This window comes from Triturus cristatus, chromosome 5_1, assembly GCF_964204655.1.
Source record: "Triturus cristatus chromosome 5_1, aTriCri1.1, whole genome shotgun sequence".
Lineage (NCBI taxonomy): Eukaryota > Metazoa > Chordata > Amphibia > Caudata > Salamandridae > Triturus > Triturus cristatus.
In genome coordinates, this window is record NC_140587.1 from 151,176,161 (window position 1) to 151,197,666 (window position 21,506).

General features: G+C 46.5%; 1 protein-coding gene across 1 annotated transcript in view; it reads right to left on the minus strand.

The window, feature by feature from the left end:
• Positions 1 to 21,506, minus strand: part of LOC146830447 (nmrA-like family domain-containing protein 1) — an 84,546-nt gene that overhangs the window by 21,131 nt on the left and 41,909 nt on the right. Inside the window, exon 3 of the mRNA XM_085604685.1 lies at positions 284 to 533. Within this exon, the coding sequence (XP_085460811.1) occupies positions 284 to 533 (250 nt within the window). The remainder of the gene's footprint in view (positions 1 to 283; positions 534 to 21,506) is intronic.

Sequence of the window (21,506 nt, forward strand, 5' to 3'; positions counted from 1 at the left end):
AATGGTAACCGCTGGAGGCATCCCAGTTCGGTTACTCACAATCTGCACTATGATATATATATATATATATATGTATATATATATATATATATATATATATATATATATATATATATTTGTTAGTTATATACTTCAAGGTTCATGCACCCATAGTCAAGAGTTTTGTGCAAAGTGAAGGTAACTGTGAAAGTAACTGTTCAACCTTCTCTTGGACACCGATTGTGGAAAGGATCTCAGAATCATGAAGATAATCCCTACAAACAGGACCATGTGTGTGACGTACCTAGGTTGTAATGGTCACCGTCCTGTGCCTTCACTGGCTTCATGACAGTGAGAAAGTTCTCAAAGTAGAAGCTGACGCGAACACTTGTCATGGGCACCCCTATGTCCCAAAAGTACTGCTCCACCTCGCCCTTGCTGTCAAAATGCAGCACTTCCAGCTTCCCGCCTGTAAGCGCCTTCACATTCTCCAGCCCACTATAGACCACGTGCTTCGTGCCCAGTCGCTTTGCTACATCTGCCACCATTTTGCCCTGTGGAAGAAAGACAACGTTGTTTCAGTCAGAGAACATATTATGCAATGTCTCCAGCATGCACGTGTATAGAGAAGCTTTTCTTTATTTAAGTTATAAAAAAAGTAATTGCAAATGATTCACTCCCTCTAGGAGAAGTATGCCAACTTTAGAGTCTTGTCTACCAATTGGAACTCTTGGTCCTTCTACAAAGAAGACTCACAGATATACATTGTACAGCATTAACTGGACATCATCTCTGTAGCAAATACCTCTCCCCTATAGAAAGACAGAAGACAAGGAAGCAACTTTCACAGAATCAGCACTTCAAGCATGGCTTTCGCAAGCACATATGCTCATAAACACCCCCCCCCCCAAAAAAAAACAAGCATTGGCATCGCTTTCGGGATTTTATATGTTTTTAGTTATGTTTTATATTATTGTATGTGAAAGTTCTAATAAAAGTATTAAAACTTTCACATACAATGATCTAAAACATAACTAAAAAGTGAGAGCGGGGGCGCAGAGAGTAGGGGCAGGGTGCTGCGGCAGAGCTAAGCAGGCATAAGGTATTGGAAATATGGGGTGAGAGCAGGGGGCTGGGAGGCAGAGAGTAGAGACAGGGAGCAGGGTGCTGTAGCATAGAGCGGGACAGGCAGAGGGCACCGGAAGCACGGAGTGAGAGCAGGAGAGGGCAGAGAGCAAAGACAGGGATGGACAGTGGTGGGGTTAGAGCTGAGGGAGGTAACGGAGAGTGAGCATGGCACCAGAAGCACGGCGTGAGAGCAGGGGCAGGGAGGCAGGGAGTAGAGACAGGGTGCAGGGTGCTGTGGCATAGAGTGGGACAGGCAGAGGGCACCAGAAGCACGGGGTGAGAGCTGGGGTGGGGGGCAGAGAGTAGAGACAAGGAGCAAGCAGGGTGCTGTGGTATAGAGCTGGACAGTAAGAGGGCACCAGAAGCACGGGGTAAGAGCGGGGCAAAGAGTAGAGACAGGGAGCAAGCAGGGTGCTGTGGCATAGAGCCGGACAGGCAGAGGGGACCGGAAGCACGGGGTGAGAGCAGGAGAGAGCAGAGACAGGGACGGGCAGCGGTGGGGTTAGAGCTGAGGGAGGTAACGGCGAGTGACAGTGCTTGCTGTGCTTAATTTGTGCCAGTGTTCTATAACAACATAACTAAAAAATGCAATTCCAAATACTGATTCGCAAGTGCCTTGAATACTAGTGTCAAGAGGCAATGTGGGTGCTACATAAAAACAATAATACATAAATGACTACCAGAGGCAATTACAATGATTTTTAGATTCTGTCAGTATTTGGTGACCTCAACCACCTGTGATGCAAGGGCTATTGCGCAGACATATGTTAATGATCTAGAGTGCATGTGGAAATATCAAAAGACAGCCCTTTGGGGGCAGTAAACTTAATCAGTGAAAGAAAACACAAGTTCCTGATGAAACTGACGCTGCCAATTTTGGGACACAGTGATGCTTTCCCTTACTACTACCTATACCCAATGTATGTTAAGGGGAAGATACTATCTAGATTCTGCATTTTCTCTCCGAATCACATTAAAAATGAGGTCATAATCGGAGCACGACAGACTTCCTCGTTCTGAAGATTACCCGTAAGAGTACACTAGCGACCAGTTTCACTATGCCAATTGAAAACATGATTTTATCAATGTGCATCACATCAACTGAGAGTTAAATTACTAATTTACCATAGCAGTGAAGTATGTACATTGCTATAATAAAAAGTGTACTTCCAAAAATGCCTCCAGGCTGTAAATATAGACAGAACAGGTGAATTGCCGCCGCCCCCACCCTTTCCGTGCAGATCTCATCGTGCTCGGAGGAAGGTCCAGCTCCATGTGCACAGACTGTCGGTGTCACTTTCATACCAGCCTTTTTTTTAACGATTTTTATTGACATTTCGCTTAGTGTTACATTGACAGTATATTCCTCATGATGTACAGACATAGATGGAATAGTGTGCAGTCTTTAATTTGATCTCTTTCCCTATTAGAGACGTATCCTCTCAAACTCGTTTGCCCAAATGAAATCTCACAGCGTGATCCATAGTTATCATACAGTACTGTGTGCTCCTTCACTAGTATCCGACTCGGACTCATCCAATGGAGAGGGCTCACATATGTTGCCTCGATAAGTGTTCCACCCTCCCCAGACCTTTGTCCATTTTTTGGGGCACCCTTGATGGATATATACGGACTTTTCCGCAATCATAGCCATGTCCATATCTATGCACCATTGAGTAAGAGTAGGGCTAAGTCTGGATCCCCAACGTTGTGCAATGTTGCGTTTTGCTACTGTCATACCTAGTGTTACCCAGTCCTGTGCAACCATGTTCAAATCTGTGGGTTCCCAGATATTGAGGGGACAGCACCTCGGGTCTGGAAGTATCGTGACACACGTGACTAGGGAGAGCGTACGCATCACCGCCATCCAGTAACGTGCTATCTCTGGGCATAGCCATATAGTGTGGTAAAATGTACCTGTTTCTCCACATTGTCTGAGGCAAAGCGGCGTATCTATGCGGTGTATCGTATGCAATAGCGTCCTGGTGTAGTACGTGCGGTGTAGGATTTTTAATTGCACTAATCTAAGTCTTGTGGTATTGAAGCCTCTCTAGGGGATGCAAGCGCCTCCCGCCAATCAGCCTCATCTATGTCCCCCACTTCTAGCTCCCATTTGGTCTTCAACGCCGTCGTGGGGTCTGGGCAGTTATTTACTATTTTCCGATAGGTCTGTGAAATCGCCTTTTTGTGGAGATGGTCTGTTAAAAGCCTATCCTCTAGCGGGGAGGATTCTTCGGGTTGCATTCCCGGTGGTACTAAGGACTGAAGTGCGTGCCTGATCTGCATGTAACGAAATAGTTCTGTCTGCGCTAATCCGTAAGTGGCCTGTAGATGGGCAAATGTGACTATCTTTCCCTTTTGCCACAGATCTCCGACTTTCGATATTCCTATCAAATCCCAGCTATGAAAGCCTTTGGTGTTGCGCAGCATCCCCAGGCTCTTTGTATCCCATAACGGCATTACTTGTGCGACCACCCCTTCCCAGCCTAATGCCCTTTGCGCCTTAAACCACGTGTGTACCGTGTGCGCCGTTGGGCCTGTGAGATTGTGTCATCTTGCTTTGTTGTAGAGTGCCCCCATGATCTCTGACGGGGCCAAGAGGTGTCTGTCCATCCGAAACGCTGGATCTTCTTAGGGGACATGGAGCCATTGGTTAATAGCCACCAACTGGGAAGCCCAATAGTACATTCTTATATCAGGAAGAGCAATCCCGCCATCATACCAGCGTCTGGTGAGTTTTTGCATAGCTATACGGGGAGTTTTCCCGTCCCATAGCAATGTTGTCACTTCCGCATTTATTGCTGTGAAGTATGAAGAGGGGACAGGGAACGGTGTATTCTGCAGCGCATAAAGAAACCTGGGAAGTGCCATAATTTTGAATAGGGCTGCCCTTCCCAGTAGCGTCAATGGTAGTGGGCGCCAATATCTGACATCGCTATTGAATCTCGTCAATGGCTGTGTCAAGTTTTTGGCAGTGAAATGTGCATGATCATGTGCTACAAATATCCCAAGGTATTTAAAGCCATTAGTTGCTATCTGAAGTGCACAGCCACTTGGGAGCCGTGGGCAGGAGCCGTGCAGGATATAAAGAAGTGACTTTTCCTAATTGATGTGTACCCTGATACTCGCCCATAGGCCGCACATATATCCAAAAGGCAGTTAATGGAGCGTGCTGGGGACATTAGGTATAATAATATGTCGTCCGCATATAGCGATATACGGTCTTCCCAATCATGTGCCCATCGCAACCCACGAATCAACGGGTCCTGCCTAATCCATGCCGCCAAAGGTTCGAGTACTATTGCGAATAGAAGTGGCGATAAAGGACATCCCTGCCTGGTTCCTCTACCTAATGGGAATTCAGATGAGATATGGCCATTCACTACTACCTGCGCAATCGGCTGGGTATATAATAATTGGATCCACGCACAGAATTTCGGTCCGAATCCCAGATGTTCAAGGACTGTGAAAAGGAAGGGTCATTCCATTGTCTAAGCTATCTACATACGTAGGTGTGGCACAAGTTGGTGAGCTGCTCGTTTATAGAATTCAACAGGAATCCCGTTGGGTCCTATCGCTTTTCCTGTGTGTAACGCTCTAATTGCCTGTGTAAGTTCCTCCGGTGTAATATCATCCTCTAGAGCTGCTGCTGCTGCATCTAGATCTAAGGCAGGCATGTGTATATTGTGGAGAAATGCACGGTTCTCCATCGTAGTTGCAGTGACAACTGGTGTGTATACTGTCTTGTAATGTGTCACCAGTGCTTCAGCGATTTGCTGCGGTGCAGTTACCAACTTTCCGTCATGTAATCTAATCTGAGTCACCCAGTTGGTAAACCGTGTGTTGTGTTCTAGTCAGTTTACTAGTGGCCTCTTCACGTGTGTATGCTTTATACTTCTGTTGTGCCAGGTGCAGTCTGTGCGTCGTCCCTTCAGTAGTGTCTGCCACAAGTGTCGCCTCTGCCAAAGATACCTCCAGTTCTAGCTTATCTATGTGTTTTTGTCGCTCTCTCTTCTGTCCCACAATTAAGGAGATTGCGTGTCCACGAAGTACCATCTTGTATGCCTCCCATAAGGTCGTTGGAGAGGGGACTGAGTATTGATTTTCTTCAAAGTAGCACTTTGTCGCCTTGATGAGGCCTTTACTTATTTTACAATTTTTGAGATACCCAGGGCGAATGGGAAACAATCTTTGGTTTTGTGGAGCAAAAGGTGCATAAGCAATGAGCACTGGGGAGTGGTCCGATATACCCCTGGGTAGATGCCTGATCTCTGTCATTCCTAGCATTCCTGTGGCTAACGTGAAGATGTAGTCAAGTCTGGAGAGGCTATTATGTACGCCAGAATGAAATGTGTATTGCCATTCTTCTGGGTATCTGATCCTCTATACATCCAGCAATCCGAGTGCGTCCACAAATTGTAATAATCTGTGGGTGGCTCCGCCTGTGTCTCTAGGGGGCTGTCGGTCTACGGATGTATTCATGGTGGCATTGAAGTCATCCCCATAATCAGTTCTCCGTTGGGAAGTGCGAGTAGGAATTTCCCTAGGTCCAAAAAGACAGTCTGATGTAGCGTCGGCGGTATATATATATATATATACTGACACGATGTTGTACAGCATATCGTCCCATTGGCATGTTATTGACGCAAATCTCCCCTGATCGTCCTTGTGCAACCTGGTCACCATCAAAGGGAAACGTTTGTTGATTAGGATCCCTACCCCTTTGGAACCAGAGGTGAAATCAGAGTGGACTATCATTCTAAAGCCCCACGGGTCCAATGCCTTAACGGTCGATCCCTGCAGGTGCGACTCCTGGAGGAGTGCCACCGCCGGATTTTTCCGTCTAAGGTAGTGTAGCACTAAACTACGCTTAATCTTGTCCCCCAACCCATTTATATTCCACGAAATCACTGTCAATGGAGGGCCATGTCTTTGGGAGGTCTGTGTCTGCGGGACAGTATCAACGTCTTCTAGGTTTGCGTCCGTCATAATTATCATTTATAGTCAGTCTACCTTGGACTGTTTGGAACTTATCTACTTCAATGTAATCTAGTCTGATCCTTGCTGTAACACCACATTTAAAAATTGTAATCTTAGCTAAAATAAACTCAAACTGACCCCAACCCTCCACCCCCCGCCCTGCCTCCCTGCATAGCGGACTTAGAACTACCTGCCTCCCCAACTCTGCAGAGTGCTTTAGTCCCATAACTGTGAACTTGCGTAAGGGGGTCGAGTCACTCCGTGTCCCCCGCACATCCCCGTTTGTGTCCTCGAAGTCTGGGGTGTGCGATCTGCATCTTGTTTTTTCCAATCCCGGGTGCGTCTCCTTATATGGTCTCTACAATGGTTGTCTTTCAGTCAGTAGGATCAGAGACCCCTCTATCGACCGGACTGTCTGCCTGTAGGTCGTTGTCTCGACAGGACGCAAACATGTTCTCAAGCATGGCAGTATTGCCCTGATAGCGTCTTGTGGCTCCTAGTGTGTCATCCAGAATGTCATTCTACGTCGCGTCCGTTCCCTGCGCCATTGCTTGCTCCCGTCAAGATCTCTGTCTCCCTGGGCTGTGCAGTTTGTGAGGGTTGCTGTCTTTGTCTTGCTCCAAGTCTATTGTTTCCTTTGGCTGGACGCCATCCTTCCAGCCAGTCTTGTGCCTCTTCCGGCGATGTGAAGAACCAGCTCTTACCTTCAGCCTCGACTCTTAGCTTTGCCAGAAAGAGCATCGCGTATTTGAGTTCTCTACTGCGTAGCTCTCGTTTGACATCTAGAAAATTCCGACGCTGCTTAGTGACTGCCGTTGTGTAGTCCGGGTATAATGCCACATCACTGTTGTCTACCCGCAAGGTGGGTGCGACTCTGGCTGCCTGCAGGATTGCATCTCTGTCTCTGAAGCTGAATATTCGTGCCAGAATAGGTCGTGGGGGGGCTCCAGGCTTAGGTCGCCCGTCCGGGACTCGGCGGGCTCTTTCCACCGTAAAATGTTTTGAGAGTCCACACGGTTGTAGCTGTGTTTGGACTAGTTCTTCCACGAACAGATCTAGTGCAGGCCCCTTGACACTTTCTGGGACTCCCACCAAGCGTCCACTTTCTCAGCCATCTGCTTGGTCGCAAGCCCTAGATGACGTACCTGCCGTTGCAGGGTCGCCGTGTCTGTCGATAAGGCCGCCGTGGTGGTTTCAACCTCCGTCATTCTAGTGTTCATTTTGGAGACATCCGCCCTGAGCAGCATTATGTCGCACAATATAGTGCCAATAGAGGTTTGCATTTGTTGAAGAGTGGTCATCACATCCTGCAAGGTGATCTCTTTCGGTTTCGCTGGCTGTTGGCAGCGCTTGGGGCCATGCCTGGCATATCCTGCTGTTCTTTGGTGAAAGCATACTTGTCTATACGATTACTCTGCACCGAGAGCGGTCCTCTGTTGCTCATGGCGCTCCCAGACCCAGGAGGGCAGACCCGTCCAAGTGGCGCAAGAGGGGCCGCTCCCGTTGCTTCCTGACTGTATCGGGGCAGTGCTGGGTGTGATCTATCTGCTGCTTCTTCTGATGGCTGGCATTCGACTTTGCTCCTCAATAAATAAAGTGTTGCACTAGGATCGTGTTTTGTGTCTCTCGGTCCAGCGCTCACTTCTCCCCCGCTGGGATTCAGCCTGCGATGGTTGGAAGGGGTTGTAATCTCAGTAGGCTGGGGCGGTTAGTTTATTCAGTTCGCCAGCAAATTATCTCCATGGCCTCGCCGCGGGTCCCTCCTCCAGTAGGCCGGTGTTCCCTCTCCCCTGGTAGAGACCCAGTGTCTCCACTGATCACCGTGTCAGGCTTGGCATGGGGCTTCCACTGATTCCAAATTGTTGCCACCACTCCCTTCTGGGGCGAATAGGTGTTGCCCTTGGGTCCTTCTCGGCTACCCCGCTCTACAGTTTCTTTTGGCCGCCCGCTGCTCCTACAGCCTGACGCTGCGGCCGTGTGCTGTATTATATACTCTACGGACTTTATTGGTTCCCTTGGGCTACCCCTGCCAGACTGTTATGGGCAGTATCGGCCTGCCTCCCAGTATGGTGCTCTGCTGAAAGCGCTGCCCCAGCGCTCACCTGCTGCTGCACTTCGACAATGCACTCAGCTCCCCGCTGGGCTCTCACGCCGGTTCTCTGCCTCTCAGCGCCAACCTCTGCCCCCCTGCACAGATCCGTCTCCTCTCTCTCGCTCTCTTTTCCTATCACCCCTGCTTGCATTCCTGGGGCTGCATTTGTTGAAACCTATCAGAAGCAGCTCTGGAGCTGCTGTGACAGCGGCATGCTAAAGATGCAGAGGAAAAAAAACAAAGCCCCAGATGGTGCAGTGCACAGTTCATGTACAATATCATTCTAGTTTTCATAAAAGGACAGCGAGGCAAACTTTACATCTCTAGCAGGGGTACTCCACCCCCAGTTTGAACGTTATACTACACGAGTGAGCGATCCTGACTTCCTACGGAGCCACACTGATATATGTACATCTACTTCTCTTTTTCTTCTTCCATTTATTTTGTTTTTCTGGAAGCCATTCTTTTCACAGTACCGTCAAATGTGTCCGCTTTCCCTCGGCTTCCTTTTTAGGTCTCGCGTCTAGCGTTGCAGTGCGTAGCCCTCCTCGCGCAGCAAGAGACCTCTTGAAGGGGTTTGGAAACAGACCTAGGAATCGCACACGCTTGTGCGTGTGCTGTTCCTTTTGGGCTACGCTATTGGCCTTTGCGTGTGTCTTTTTAAGAAAGACAGCACGCAATTGGCCAAAGGCGGGCGCATTGCTCTGCCCATGGCCTATTGCTGTCTGTTACGCGCAGAAGCAGCATATGTTTCCAATTATCGTGCCCAGACACGGGTGCGTTAATTGGAACATATGATGCTGCTCGCAACCGTGCGCGCACACCAGCCGCTCCCGCATCTCGCACGCACCATTCGCGGGCTTGTTGCTTTACAGTCTATGAGTCAGACAATAGCTCAGAGGTTTGAACGTACCGTTCGTCCTTTTGAGATTTGGGAGTTCGATCCCCGCTTCTCCCCCTACCTGGGTGATTATTATTTTCATTTACATTTTGTCCTGTCTTTCCCTACTTCCCCTCCATGCATTGCAGACTCTGTCCCTTCCTCTTTCACTGCTCCTCAATTCATCCGACGACTCTGCCCCTTCTTCTCCCACTGGCCTCCATTAATCGCTGTCTCTCTAGCCCTCATCTTCGCGCTTTTGATATGTTCACCGCTGTTCTCTGTCCTGTCACATACTGCCCCTCCTTCCACTGTCCATCAGTCATCACAGGTTGTCTGTCACACTCCTGCGTTATAGCGTTTATCATGGACAATCTGTCACTCTCGCATTCCACTCTGTCTCGACCCCATCAAAACTGGGTTTGCTTCACTCTTTCTCCCTCATAGACGAAGCGCCTCGACAATGACAGTTCTAACGGAGCGCTGTGCGGCCCCTGATAGTAATGCACCTGCTCCAGCTCTGGCAGTGATGTATTTCAGTTTGACTCGGGTGTTGCTTCTGGCTGGACAGGTTGCTCTGTAGCTTTTGTTTAAAGTTATGTTCGGTTTCGATTCTCGTTGATTCTGGGGATCACATGATCCCCAGCGGGTTCTTGAAGACAGGGTTCCGCCAGACCTTACACGTCATTTCACGCCCCTGTCAGGAGTGAGAGAAGGGGAGCCCTCATGAAGAAGAAGGGGAGAAACACAGCAGAGCAGCCCTGTGAGTTTAACTTTATTTGAAAAGTTGTTTTCGTTGCTTTGCAGTGGTATAACTGGGCTGGGCCCCAGACCCGTTGATAATTACCATCGGTCGTTGAAACGGATACACAACGGGTCCAGTTAACTGGCAAATAACACTGATCGATTTTTGAACATTAAATGCAAATGCTTAAAGGTAAATCGATATATGCCATATAGGGGTACATGCATCAAAGGTTTTTGCGAGCGCAAATGGTGCGAAACGCAAAAATCGTCCATTTGTGCCCGCAAAAAAACCTTCTGCGATGCATGAAGGGTAATGGCACTCGCAATTTGAGAAATCGCAAATATTTGCTAGTTCTCAAATTGCGATTGCATTTAAGGAATCGCAAATTGAGATTCCTTAAATGCAATCCATTCAGGTAAAAAAAATTGCGATTTCGCTAATACGGGGTGCAAATTACCATGAAGTTGGACTAAAGTGCATTTTTCAAAGTTCCATTTTACACACACACACACACACATCCCCTTGGGGCATGTGTGTGTCGAAGATGAACTCATATGCAGATTTCAGGGGTGCAACAGGGTGTCCTTTTGACACCCAGGCACCCTTGAAATTGCAAGAGGTAATAAGAACCAGGTAATAAGAGGTAATAAGAACCGAGGTAATAAGAACAAGGCAATCAACCCCCTGCGAAGATAATATATTTTACGAGTACAAAATAATGTAGGTGTTTTCTTAAATGTAAACAGCATGATAGCTGCTTTACTTCAAATAAAAGATTCCAGCATGTGAAGGCGCATTGTGCATACAGGATATGTTAACAAACAAATTATGGTCCCATCTGAAGACACGGCTGAGATGTCACTATAACGTTTGGACTTAAGTGTAAACTCAAATTACCACGATCACGAGCTCTGTAATGCACTTGTAAAATAAGAATAGGACACACCGACTGCTCTGGTGACAGGAGGCGGACCCCACCGGGACTATTCTGATCCACCCAGAGGCCTTGCCCTGCTACCCCATGTGAGTTCAGAATAAACAAGCATTTGCAATGCAATAGGTCTCGCATTTACAGGAGTTTAAGCTATTGGCATTGTAAATGACAATGTCTTTTAGTTATGCTTTAAAAACGAAAACAAAAATAAAAGGCATTGTCATTTGCAATGTCAATAGCTCAAATTCGCGTAAATACGAGACCTATTGCATTGCAAATGCTTGTTTGTATTTCATGCATGCATTGCCTTTGCACGCTTTTCCCTTCTTTGCACCCTCACACAATTTTTCAATGACCATTTTGCACTGTCGTTTTAATCTCCGTCACCTCGTTTGGCTTCTGTGCCCCCATACTCAGGTCAAAGTTAAGGGTTATATTAAAAAAAGATTTCTGCCCCAGTAGCGCCCCCCCTGAAGAAGATTTAGGGGGGCTACAATGCGCTCCCCGACCAGGTAGTGACGTTTAGATTATTTTTTCAGGGGGGGGAGGGGTTTCAGCAGCACCATCGGTTTCCTGAAAGCACAGGAAACTTGGAAAACAAACTGAAAACACCACTATCTGGCAAACATGGGCAGGTCTGACGAAAAGTGTGGATTCAACGCCGACCACCATCAGGAGTGTGTGTGTGTGTGGGGGGGGGATTAGGGGAGGGGGGCGGGAAAGCCGCACCTATGGCCGCTGTTGAACTACTACAATGATAAATGCAGATTTCTGAAATTGTACTTTGTGAAAAAGGGTGCAGCTGGAAACAAACAGGGTGCAGAGGCATTTAATGGTGTACCACAAACCCATCGCGGGGCTTGCAAAACATACAGCGCCGAGAAGCTACAATCGTGGACCATGCATTATGAAAAAAAGTTGCCAGGGGAGTTGCAAGTGAGTGTACTCCATGTAGAGACCATTAATGACCTAAACGGGTAAAAGCGCTTTTCTTTAAACACTGGACCAATGATTTATCTGAATATTGGCGATATCAGCTGCCACTCACGTCAACCGCCAAAGCCACTTCTAGCGCCTACTACAGGGGCGTAACTTTTCTAAAGCACTTTCAGTTTTAGTAGACACGGTAACCGACGCCGAGAGGCGTTGATTTCTTTACATTAAGGTAAATTCCTATATGGTACCAAGAGCACACAGCTAGAAAACAGCAGGGTTTCAAACTGCTTCTCCCAAGTCAACGTTATCACACGAGTGCCGCCTGTTGGCCACATCTCTCATAGTTACCAATGGTAAGGAGGCGCTACTAAGCGGCCGCTGGGTACTTCCCAACAGCTTTTTTTAAATAGGTTTATGTGTTGGGCTTCTTGGCGCTATGGAGGTTCACAAACATTGCCCGCAGAGGATTTCACACCACTACAGAACCCAGTAAGCGCTTCTACTTAATTGACGCCATGCCTTTTTTGCAGAGGTTAAGTGCTACACCAGTGAAGCTGGTTATTACACCTGCTAGGCGCTAGCGGTATTTGAATTTTAGCTGTAAAGTCACCTGCGTTTTAACTTAAAACGCAGGTGACTTTACAACTAACATTCAAATACCGCTAACTGGTCAGCCCAAAACGGTAGTGCACATTTTCACCACAATGTACATTTTATTGTTGCCAGTAGTGCATCAAATCATATTTAGCACAATTAAATAAACGCCGATAGGTTTTAATGCCACTATATGCAGATAGCGCTGACATCTATTCATGGGCTGCACCACGTACAAGCGTGCCATGCTTGAACTACAATTTGGAAGACAATACCACACACTGGGGACACATTAAACCCGCAAACAAGCATCGGAAAGCCAGTCTTTCACATTTTTCCCAGGGGCACCACATTTACTAAAAATTATTGCAACCTGTACAAAAAAGTTTGTGTGCACCACATCGACTCAGATTTTTTACATTTTAGCGAGTATTTAAACAGTAAAGTGCTGGGTCTTTACATATAGAATTGACTTCTCATTCCTGGGCACCAAGTTGGACTACAAACTTTTACCTACCCATCTTCAGACCGCTCTAGTCGTACCAAGAAAAGCTTCCAATCCAGGTTCCTCGATCCATTTTGAAAAACTGAGCCATGTGTATCCAATAATAAAGCCAGGGTCACATCTCCTAAAAGGCAAAGAGACGAGCCCTGGACAGGGGAAACTAATTACCCAGAAGCCTCGGAAACTAGGCAGCGATGGCACGATTTATCAGTGGTGTGTTCTGAAAAGTTCATGTTAACGTTAAAACACTTGTTAAGCCTCCTGGAGAACGCCTAGTCCCCCAGAAGTGACCACAAGCCACCCATATCACGGCGAATCATTCTATTATCACCCAGAACAAACCACATGCCACGGAGTATCGCACTGATGTGGGCGAGTGGCACTAACAGTGCGGGGACGGCCCGTGAACTTCCCGCCGCCATTTTCCCTGCTTCATGCTGAACGGAGAGAAATATCTGAATGGGTGGCTGGGTCTGGAGCGGACACAAACGGTGTGGGAGCACCGACAGAAGAACGGCCAGGTATCTGCTGTGACCGGACAATCTCCCTGAGCTGCCTGCTTATCTCCTGAGAGACGAGTGTTGGTAGGGAGTCACAGAGCAAACATAGATGATCAGAGACAAAGGGCCTGCACTAATGCCACGCTGACGCGGGGAGGTCCGACATCCACAGGTGACTACCTAAAACAAGGGGCGAGTGCCTGTGAAATTCACTGGGAACCAACAGAGGAAAGATACTCTCGGTGTCCCAAGCTTTGTGAGAACAGCGCTGCCTGAAACGCGGGGCACCTAACGAGGCGGTGCCCTGCTCCCCATAAGCGGATATACGGGCCATGGCTCTTGGTTTCCCAGACACGAGACTCACTGAGGGGCAGTCGGCCTGTGGTGTGGCAACTGGTGGTCCCAGACTTGGAGGGCCCGTAGCCTTCACTGTATGATTCCTGCAGCATTGGGAGGCGGAGACCCACGCGAGGGAGCCACCGGAGATGAGACACAAGTGAGCAGTGGTGCACGCGCCACAGCAAGCGATCTGTTTTCAATTATCGCGCCTGTGTCTGCGCGCGATAATTCAAAACAGATGTCGCTTCTGTGGGTAACCGCAAGCAATAGGCCATGGGAGGAGCAAAGGCGGGACATGCACCCGCCTTCGCCCAATTGTGTGCTATCTTTCTTAGAAAGACGCGCGCAAAGCCCAGTAGCCTGTGAGGAAAGCGAGTTAAACAAAACCACACGCACAAGCGTGTGGGTGAGCTTTCTGAAGCCCCTTACTAAAAGTCTTGCAGAGCAGCGCATGCACGCTGCTCTAGGCTCGACCTAAAAACACAAGACGAGGCAGCAGCTCACACAATATCAGCACTGCAAGCAGTGTTTTAAATGGGCAGATACTGGCCCTTCCCAGGTGCAATCAGGTATTCTTAATAGGGAGTAGTGATAGGCTTCACTTCTATATTTACATTTAATGCACTGACTGCAAGCACAAATTCCATTATGCAGGCAGACCTCTTGCAGTACCAGCACCGAATGCATCACCTTCGCAAACACCTCTCCATATACTAAGATTCTCCAACCTTTTCTATAGGGAGAGCTACTTCTGATCAGTGAAAATCATTGTAAGCTACTGAAGGCTCAACAACTCCCCAATTGTTACCAGACACCCCCATGCCCATCTTCATGGACTTTAAAGCTAATGTCCATAGAGCCAGATACTATAATAAAATTTTTTTTTAAATGATATATATATATATATTTTTAGATATTTTGGCTAGGGGTACTTTGAGAAGATTGCTATATTTACCGTCAGTGAGAGTGTGGTCTTACGGATGTATGAACATGTGTTCGTATGAATAGGAAATATGTCTATGAGTGACTGTGTGCCTGTGTCATATATACTTGTGGCACAGGACATACCTCTCGCTATGTGTGGCACCATTACATGTATAATACAAACCTAAAACCATTTTTTAAAAAATGGGAGAAATTTAAAGTGCAGAAAGATGTTCTGCAAAAATGTTCAAAATATGGAACATTTTTTGCACTTTAAATTGCTACCATTTAAAAACGGACTGTATTTTTCCGTTCTACATATGGCACAGTGTCTACTAGCCATTAGAAGCAAGAAGCCTGCTGTTTGCAAATGCTACCCTTTAAAATGGGAGAAAATGAAAGAGTTAACTTCATCTTTAAGATAACTTACATTTTCTCCCATTTAAAAGCATTCAGAAACATCATTTTGTTCTCAGCTCCAATATGGATTTGGCAAGGACTTTTATTTAAGAGTTAAATACCTCAGTGCTTCAGTTCTGCACCTCTGTGCCTCAGCATGGGTCATAAATCTGACTGAGCACTGCTCATTATCAGGCCCTCCTCTCTGAGGCCTGATGATAATAATGTAAAAATTACACGGCATTCCCTTAACTTTAAAAGGAAAATGGGACCCTGTGCTTATTTAGAGATGAACTCAAAGCTGCGAGCTAATCTGAAGGTGTCTGGGAGCTCGCAATCGACTGCTTGGAGACACATGCCATTTACAAACACATAAGACAAGGCATCAATTCTTGCAGTCCCAGCACTGCATGCACCTTTTTTACAGCCATACCCCTCGCCTATAAAAACACAGCAGGCGAGACAGCAACTCTCGCAGTACCAGCACTGCACGCATCATCTCCGCAAATGCACCTCATCCTATACAAACACAGCAGAGAAACCAACCACTTTTACAGTATCAGCAGAGCATGAATCATCTCTGGAGACACATCTTTTTCCCTATGTAAACACAAGACAAGACAACGAGGCTTTTGACTACAATACCACATGCATCACCATAATCTCCAAATGCGCTGGGGACCAAAGCAAAATCCACCACACCTCGTCTTATACAAAAGCAGCAAACTACAAAGTGTAAAGTCCTGTAACATCAGCTCTGCAAACACTGTCTTTTCAGACACACCTCTTCCTGATGCAGAGGCACAGGAAGGAAACACCACCACCCCAGCGCCCTCGAATCAGACACAAATGCGATCGTGGAGGCCAGTGCTTAACTTGAGCCAGTGGTTTTCAGTGCTCGGCACTGGCATATAATTGTCCACATTGGCGCTTGTGACAGTCGGCCACAAAGTGGCGCTGTCTGACTAATTTTGAGAGGACTACAACAACAGTTAATTTATAATTCAATATACATTAAAAACAAGCATTTGCAATGCAATAGGTCTCGCATTTACATGAGTTTGAGCTATTGACATTGCAAATGACAATGCCTTTTATTTTTGTTTCCGTTTAAAAAAAAAAAAAGGCATTGTTATTTACAATGCCAATAACTTAAACTCACGTAAATGCGAGACCTATTGCATTGCAAATGCTTGTTTTTCTAATGCAGTCTTTGACACATAATTTTGTTTGAGAAGTCGCTGCTTTAAAATAAAAGTGTTCTCTGCGCAGAGTCCAGCTGTTCCTGCACGTCATAGATCTGCACTTAATTAAACACTAATTATCTGGCAATGGAACTTGATTTTGCGGATGGGTAGCATTCAGCCACAGAAGAGAAGAACAGAAGCATCATGGACAGGGGAAATAACAGACATGAGATGGGAGAGGCTGACATAGGAAGTCATGGAAATAGGCAAATGTGGGAAGACACACACATACACCAACACAGGGGACATGAGAGGAGACAGGAAGATGGGGGTAATTACAAGATAAAACATAGATTTGGTAGGTACAGGAAGTGCCTGACATAAGCATACACTAATTTACAGCTACATGAACAGCCAAGACACAAACACATGAAGACCAGGGAAGGTCTAGAAAGTGGACAGTGACATGTGAAAAGGGATATGGAGAAAAGGGAACAGTGGGAACCACGAAATCAGAAAGACATTAAAATGGGAGCCATTTGCTTTACAAATACGATCTAATGTAACATAACTTACAATTATTCCTAACCCTTTTTAATTGGTGTCTGGTTTATTAAAAGCAAAGAACTATTGGTGTGTTCCATAAAAATGTATAAAAACCCTGCAGGGAAAAGGTTTTGGAGGTTGTTTTCCCATTAAATAAATAGTCTTGGTAATGTGCAACGGAAAATCAGCAGCCCCACTAAAAATGTTTAAGCTGTGGCATTACAGCTATTACAGCTCTGGCTAGAAGTGCAGGTATTGTCCATTAAAAGCGCAGCAGCACTTCTGAGACATGTCAGTACTCTCCAAAAAACTTATGGGAGGCTTAGCCTTACTGAAAAGTGTTTGTCCTGAATATGAAATTGTAACTGACTTGCTGAGAAATTATTGAATACCGGTTTTTCATATTTGTTATGATCTTTTATAAGGAGGAGGTTTTAGTCAGAGAATGCCTGTTGCACACCTGGTGACAAATGTTTGTCCTGCCCCAATACTTGTCTGGCAGTGCTGCTAGGAACTGTCAGTAATGGCACAAGTGTAGCAACACTCATGGGAAGTGATGGTATTGTTCACGAAAATGTACATCCCAGCTGAAAGAAGTGCAGTTATGGGGAAGACATGATGGGTAGCTGAATTATATTTAATTTGAGCAGCCTGCCAGCAGCCTAATTCAATGAGCCACAGTTGTGTGCCTAGTATTCCAATAGCCCTGCGCAGCCCGGTTAAGCTGAGTGACCTTGTTTTCAGTTTCCTACACAGGCAGGCTTCAATGTCTCCTACAGTTACATTGCACAAATCACACTTAGCATTTGAATGTCTGTCCAAACTGGTTAGGCAGATGCCTGAACACTGTTACAACTAGGCCTCAATGCACTAGGAATGCTACATATGGTGGAAAGGAGTTCTTCTTTTCTTAGGGGATGTTACATTTTTGCAATGTACTTACTCAATGCTGTGTTCTTTTTGAGGAAGACAGCACATGTCTGGTTGGTATACTACCTGTTTGGTGATAGTGGATAAGACAGGAGTAACCCATACACCCAACAGGGACCTTGGTAATCTTTGTACCAAACAATAATGTCCCAGAGGAAATCAATAAGGAAAGAACAAATATATGAATGCTTACAATACTAAAAAAAAGCGAGACCTATTGGCTATCAATTAACTGCATTTGGGAAAAAAAGTGCTCGATGCTTGTCTCTTTTAGGAAGCTTTTTAAAAAAAAAATTTTTTAAATTGTGCGTGGCTTCCTGTGTAACACCCTTAACAGACGCCCTGTAGATGAACTTGCAGAGCAATACATTATTTTAAGATCTTCTAGGACAGTCTCTCGTGAGCAAGAGAGAAATACGTGCTTAACATGAGTTTCGTGATGTTACACTGTCCTCTTTCCTTGCTCGAGAGCAGTAGTCTGTTTTCAAGACTGTTTCTTTTACCGGGCTTTGGGGAAGAACTTTTATTACCATACAGCTGCCACACTGCACATAAATCTGTGGTCAGGGAAACCCACAGATGGGATGTTAGCCATATTAGATTACTTCTTTCCACGACAGAACACCAGCCTCTCTAAGGATCGGGGTTCAAATTGTGGGCAGGTGAGCGAAAGGAGGCTTTAGTTATTGCTGAGTGCTGACGACAGTTCTTAGCCAGGATGCCAGTTGTGTTTTTAAAAGCAGTTTTTATCATAATGCTCATGAAAGAGTCTTTAACTTTCGTGGCTGTTTTGTAGAAATATGGTGTTTTTTTGTAATTTGTATTGGCTGCAGAGCAAAATTAATATATTCCCTTCACACACATACTGCAAATGCTGTTCTAGCATTCAGAAGAGGAAGCATGCAATATGGAGACAACATGCTGTGTCGCCTAGCAACAAAAGTCGACCTCGTGCGTATCGTACAAAACACGTTTCGCAGAAAAACCTCTGCTACCGCTTCATTTTTTTAAGTTAAGCACGATACGCTAGGGAAATATCTCTTACGTTTTAGTTAGTGAAAGTAGCTAAGTGAAAGTACAGGAATATTGAAATAAGAAAGTTTACAGAATCACATTTTACAATTTAAGTCATATGTGATATCAGCAAAAGTAATTACGCAGAAATGTTCTCTGTAGATTGTGAACACAGAACATGTGAGTGGGCTAATTTTGTAGTACCTGTGCATTTGCAATCACGTTCTCTAAGACAGTTTATTTAGTTGTATTTATTTTATATTTTCTGATTTTGAGCGCTACAGGCTGCCCATTGGCCATTTCTGCGCATCACTAGAAGTGATGAGCACACCGAAAGGACTGGGAAAACATCACAATGCAAATAAGCATTGGCCACGCGGCGGCGAAAGTGAAGCAGACGCGGCCGCGATAACGAAAGCATTAACATACACAAGTGAAAGTGATCGAGATTACGATCACGTGCTACGGAGGAAAGACACATGGTGCCGCGTGCGTGCACGTTCACGTGCACTGTAGCTTTAGGCCACGGCAGCACTTTGAAAAGCCCAGTAATAAAATGTCTCTTCGAGCCTTTGGCTCGCGAGACCTAATAACTTGGGGGACTGGAATAGTCTGAATTGTTACACTTGTAGGAGTGGGACTGTTAGTAGTTGTGTTGGTACAATCACTGGCAGCATAGCAGGGGTAATTGTGGTGCAAGCTGCCGTGGCCTCCTGACGAGAGCCCTGGCACTTATTTTTTTACATATTAAACACTGGTGGAGGCGGGCAGCGTAAACAATGGAAAGTGAGAGAGGACAGCGGACGCTGTTGGCAAGCCTGCGTTTCTTTAGAGCACCATCTGTAATGGCTGCTACGCTAGAATGATGCAAGGGAGAGGAGGAGGCAGACAAGCAGGGAGAGGATAGAGAGTGGGGAGGGTGCACCCTTGGGTAGAAGAGTGCATCTCGGGCCAGAAACCGCTTAGGGTGTAAAGCACGAGAGCAGCTACAGCAGGATCAGGGCAGAGCTATGCCAAAGGGTGAGGTAGGGGAACTAAAGGGTGCAGGAAGGACAGCGAAGGAGCGGGCTGGGGAGAGAGCATAGAGAGTGAGGCCACAAGAGGAGTGGGGAAATGGGTGTGGGTACTGGATGAGGGCAAGAGCAAAGAACAAGTAGAGAAAAGCAGATCTTGGGCCTTCAAGGATTCATAGAGGCAGCCAAGCTGAAGGAGCAGCACTCCGGAGAGTCTTGTGCAACTCCACCACCCCAAGCGGAAGCAACAGCACAGTCAGCCGGGTGTAAGCAGCCCGACCTCGGTGTGGGACGACAGTGTGAAGAAATGGGGAAGGTCTGGTGTGTGCTCCTTGGCAGAACGAGCATGGCAACCAGCAGATGAACGGTGATGCTGACATGGGCGATGGCAAAGTGCTAGGGACAAGCAACCTAAGCCTAGGGGTGGTGGATGCGGGAGTGGTGTCAGTTTTGGACTAGGAAGATGCAAAAATTGAGGAGGGGAGTTGGTTGAAGGTTTGCGGGATAATGAAGGTGCAGCGAAGCAGTGCTGCTTCGCAGAATATATTCAAGGGCGAGGGTGGAATGGGCAGTGAAAAATGAGAGAAGATTGGTGCTTTGCAGGACACAAGGAAGCATAAGTCACTGGCTATGGAGAAAAAAAGGGTTTTAGAGAGGAGATTGCTGCCGGGATGACAGGCATCGGCCCAGGCCCGGACTTCAAAGCCGGGTAGGAAGACAGAGGTCAGCACAAAGCTGGAAATGGTATCAAAAGGGGTTGGGGAGAGCTTGAGGTGCCACAGGATGGCTGCGGGTGAAACTACACAAAGGCAGATATGTGTCTGATCAAGATGTGGGTACAGAAGGCTTTGAGAAGAATGTGGCAGGTGTTGAGAAATGGAAGGGCATCCTTTGACTGAAGATGGAAAAGGAGGTAAACAGAACGAATGAGGGGGAAGCAAAAGAAGGAGAGAAAGGAAGGGGACCCAAAGGAATGAGAGAGACTGGGGACAAGGGTAAAACATAAAGTAAGGAGCTTAAGGTAAAGGAACTGCACTATGTCAGATTTATGAAGCCCTCGGGGCATATTCAATGGCTGCCACGAAGGAGAGGATATAAAACAGGGAATACATTGAAGTCCTTAAACTATTGCACTGACAGGTGCAGGCAAAGAAGGGCTCAAAAAAGGAGGAATATGAATTAGTGAGGAGGCCCAGGGTCACAGTAACAATTGAGGATTGGACAGTGGTGTTTCTGATCTATGCCAATGTATAATGTGAGCATTACCCTGAGCTGCGCGTGGCACTCTATAAATACATGGATATTATTAGAAAGGCACACATCATCTTTTGGAGGTAAGATAAAACAAGGACATCAGGGAACGGCTGCTGGAGAATGCAGAGGGGAAAATTGGGTGGAGGAAGTAGGATAATGACTCATGGCAGTACACAATGGCACCTGCTAGGTCGGTAACAACAGATTTTACAGCTAGTGGTTTGCCGTTAGTATATTGTCCCTTTAGGGGCATCCCCCCCAAAGGCAGTGGGTAGAGAACAGACAGGACAAGGGGGTGCTTGCTGGGTATTTAACAGGGGCAGCTCTATCAGTACTGTGAATTTAGACAGGAGTGCTTAAAATGTGGGGTATGCCACCTACTCATACACTATATAAGTAAATAGTAGGGGAACAAGGAGCGTCAGGGGGTGAATGGCAGCAGCTGAACAAGAGGGGTTGTAGAGGGGAGTACATATGCCCATGTGGAAGAGCTCATACTCCAGTTAAACTGGACCGGTCAGCATACTGTGTGATGGTATGACAACAAGGTGGACGGACAATTGTTACTCACAGGTCTTAAACAGAGGTCCAAATTGGGGTATGACAGGCTGAGGGGTAAGAGGT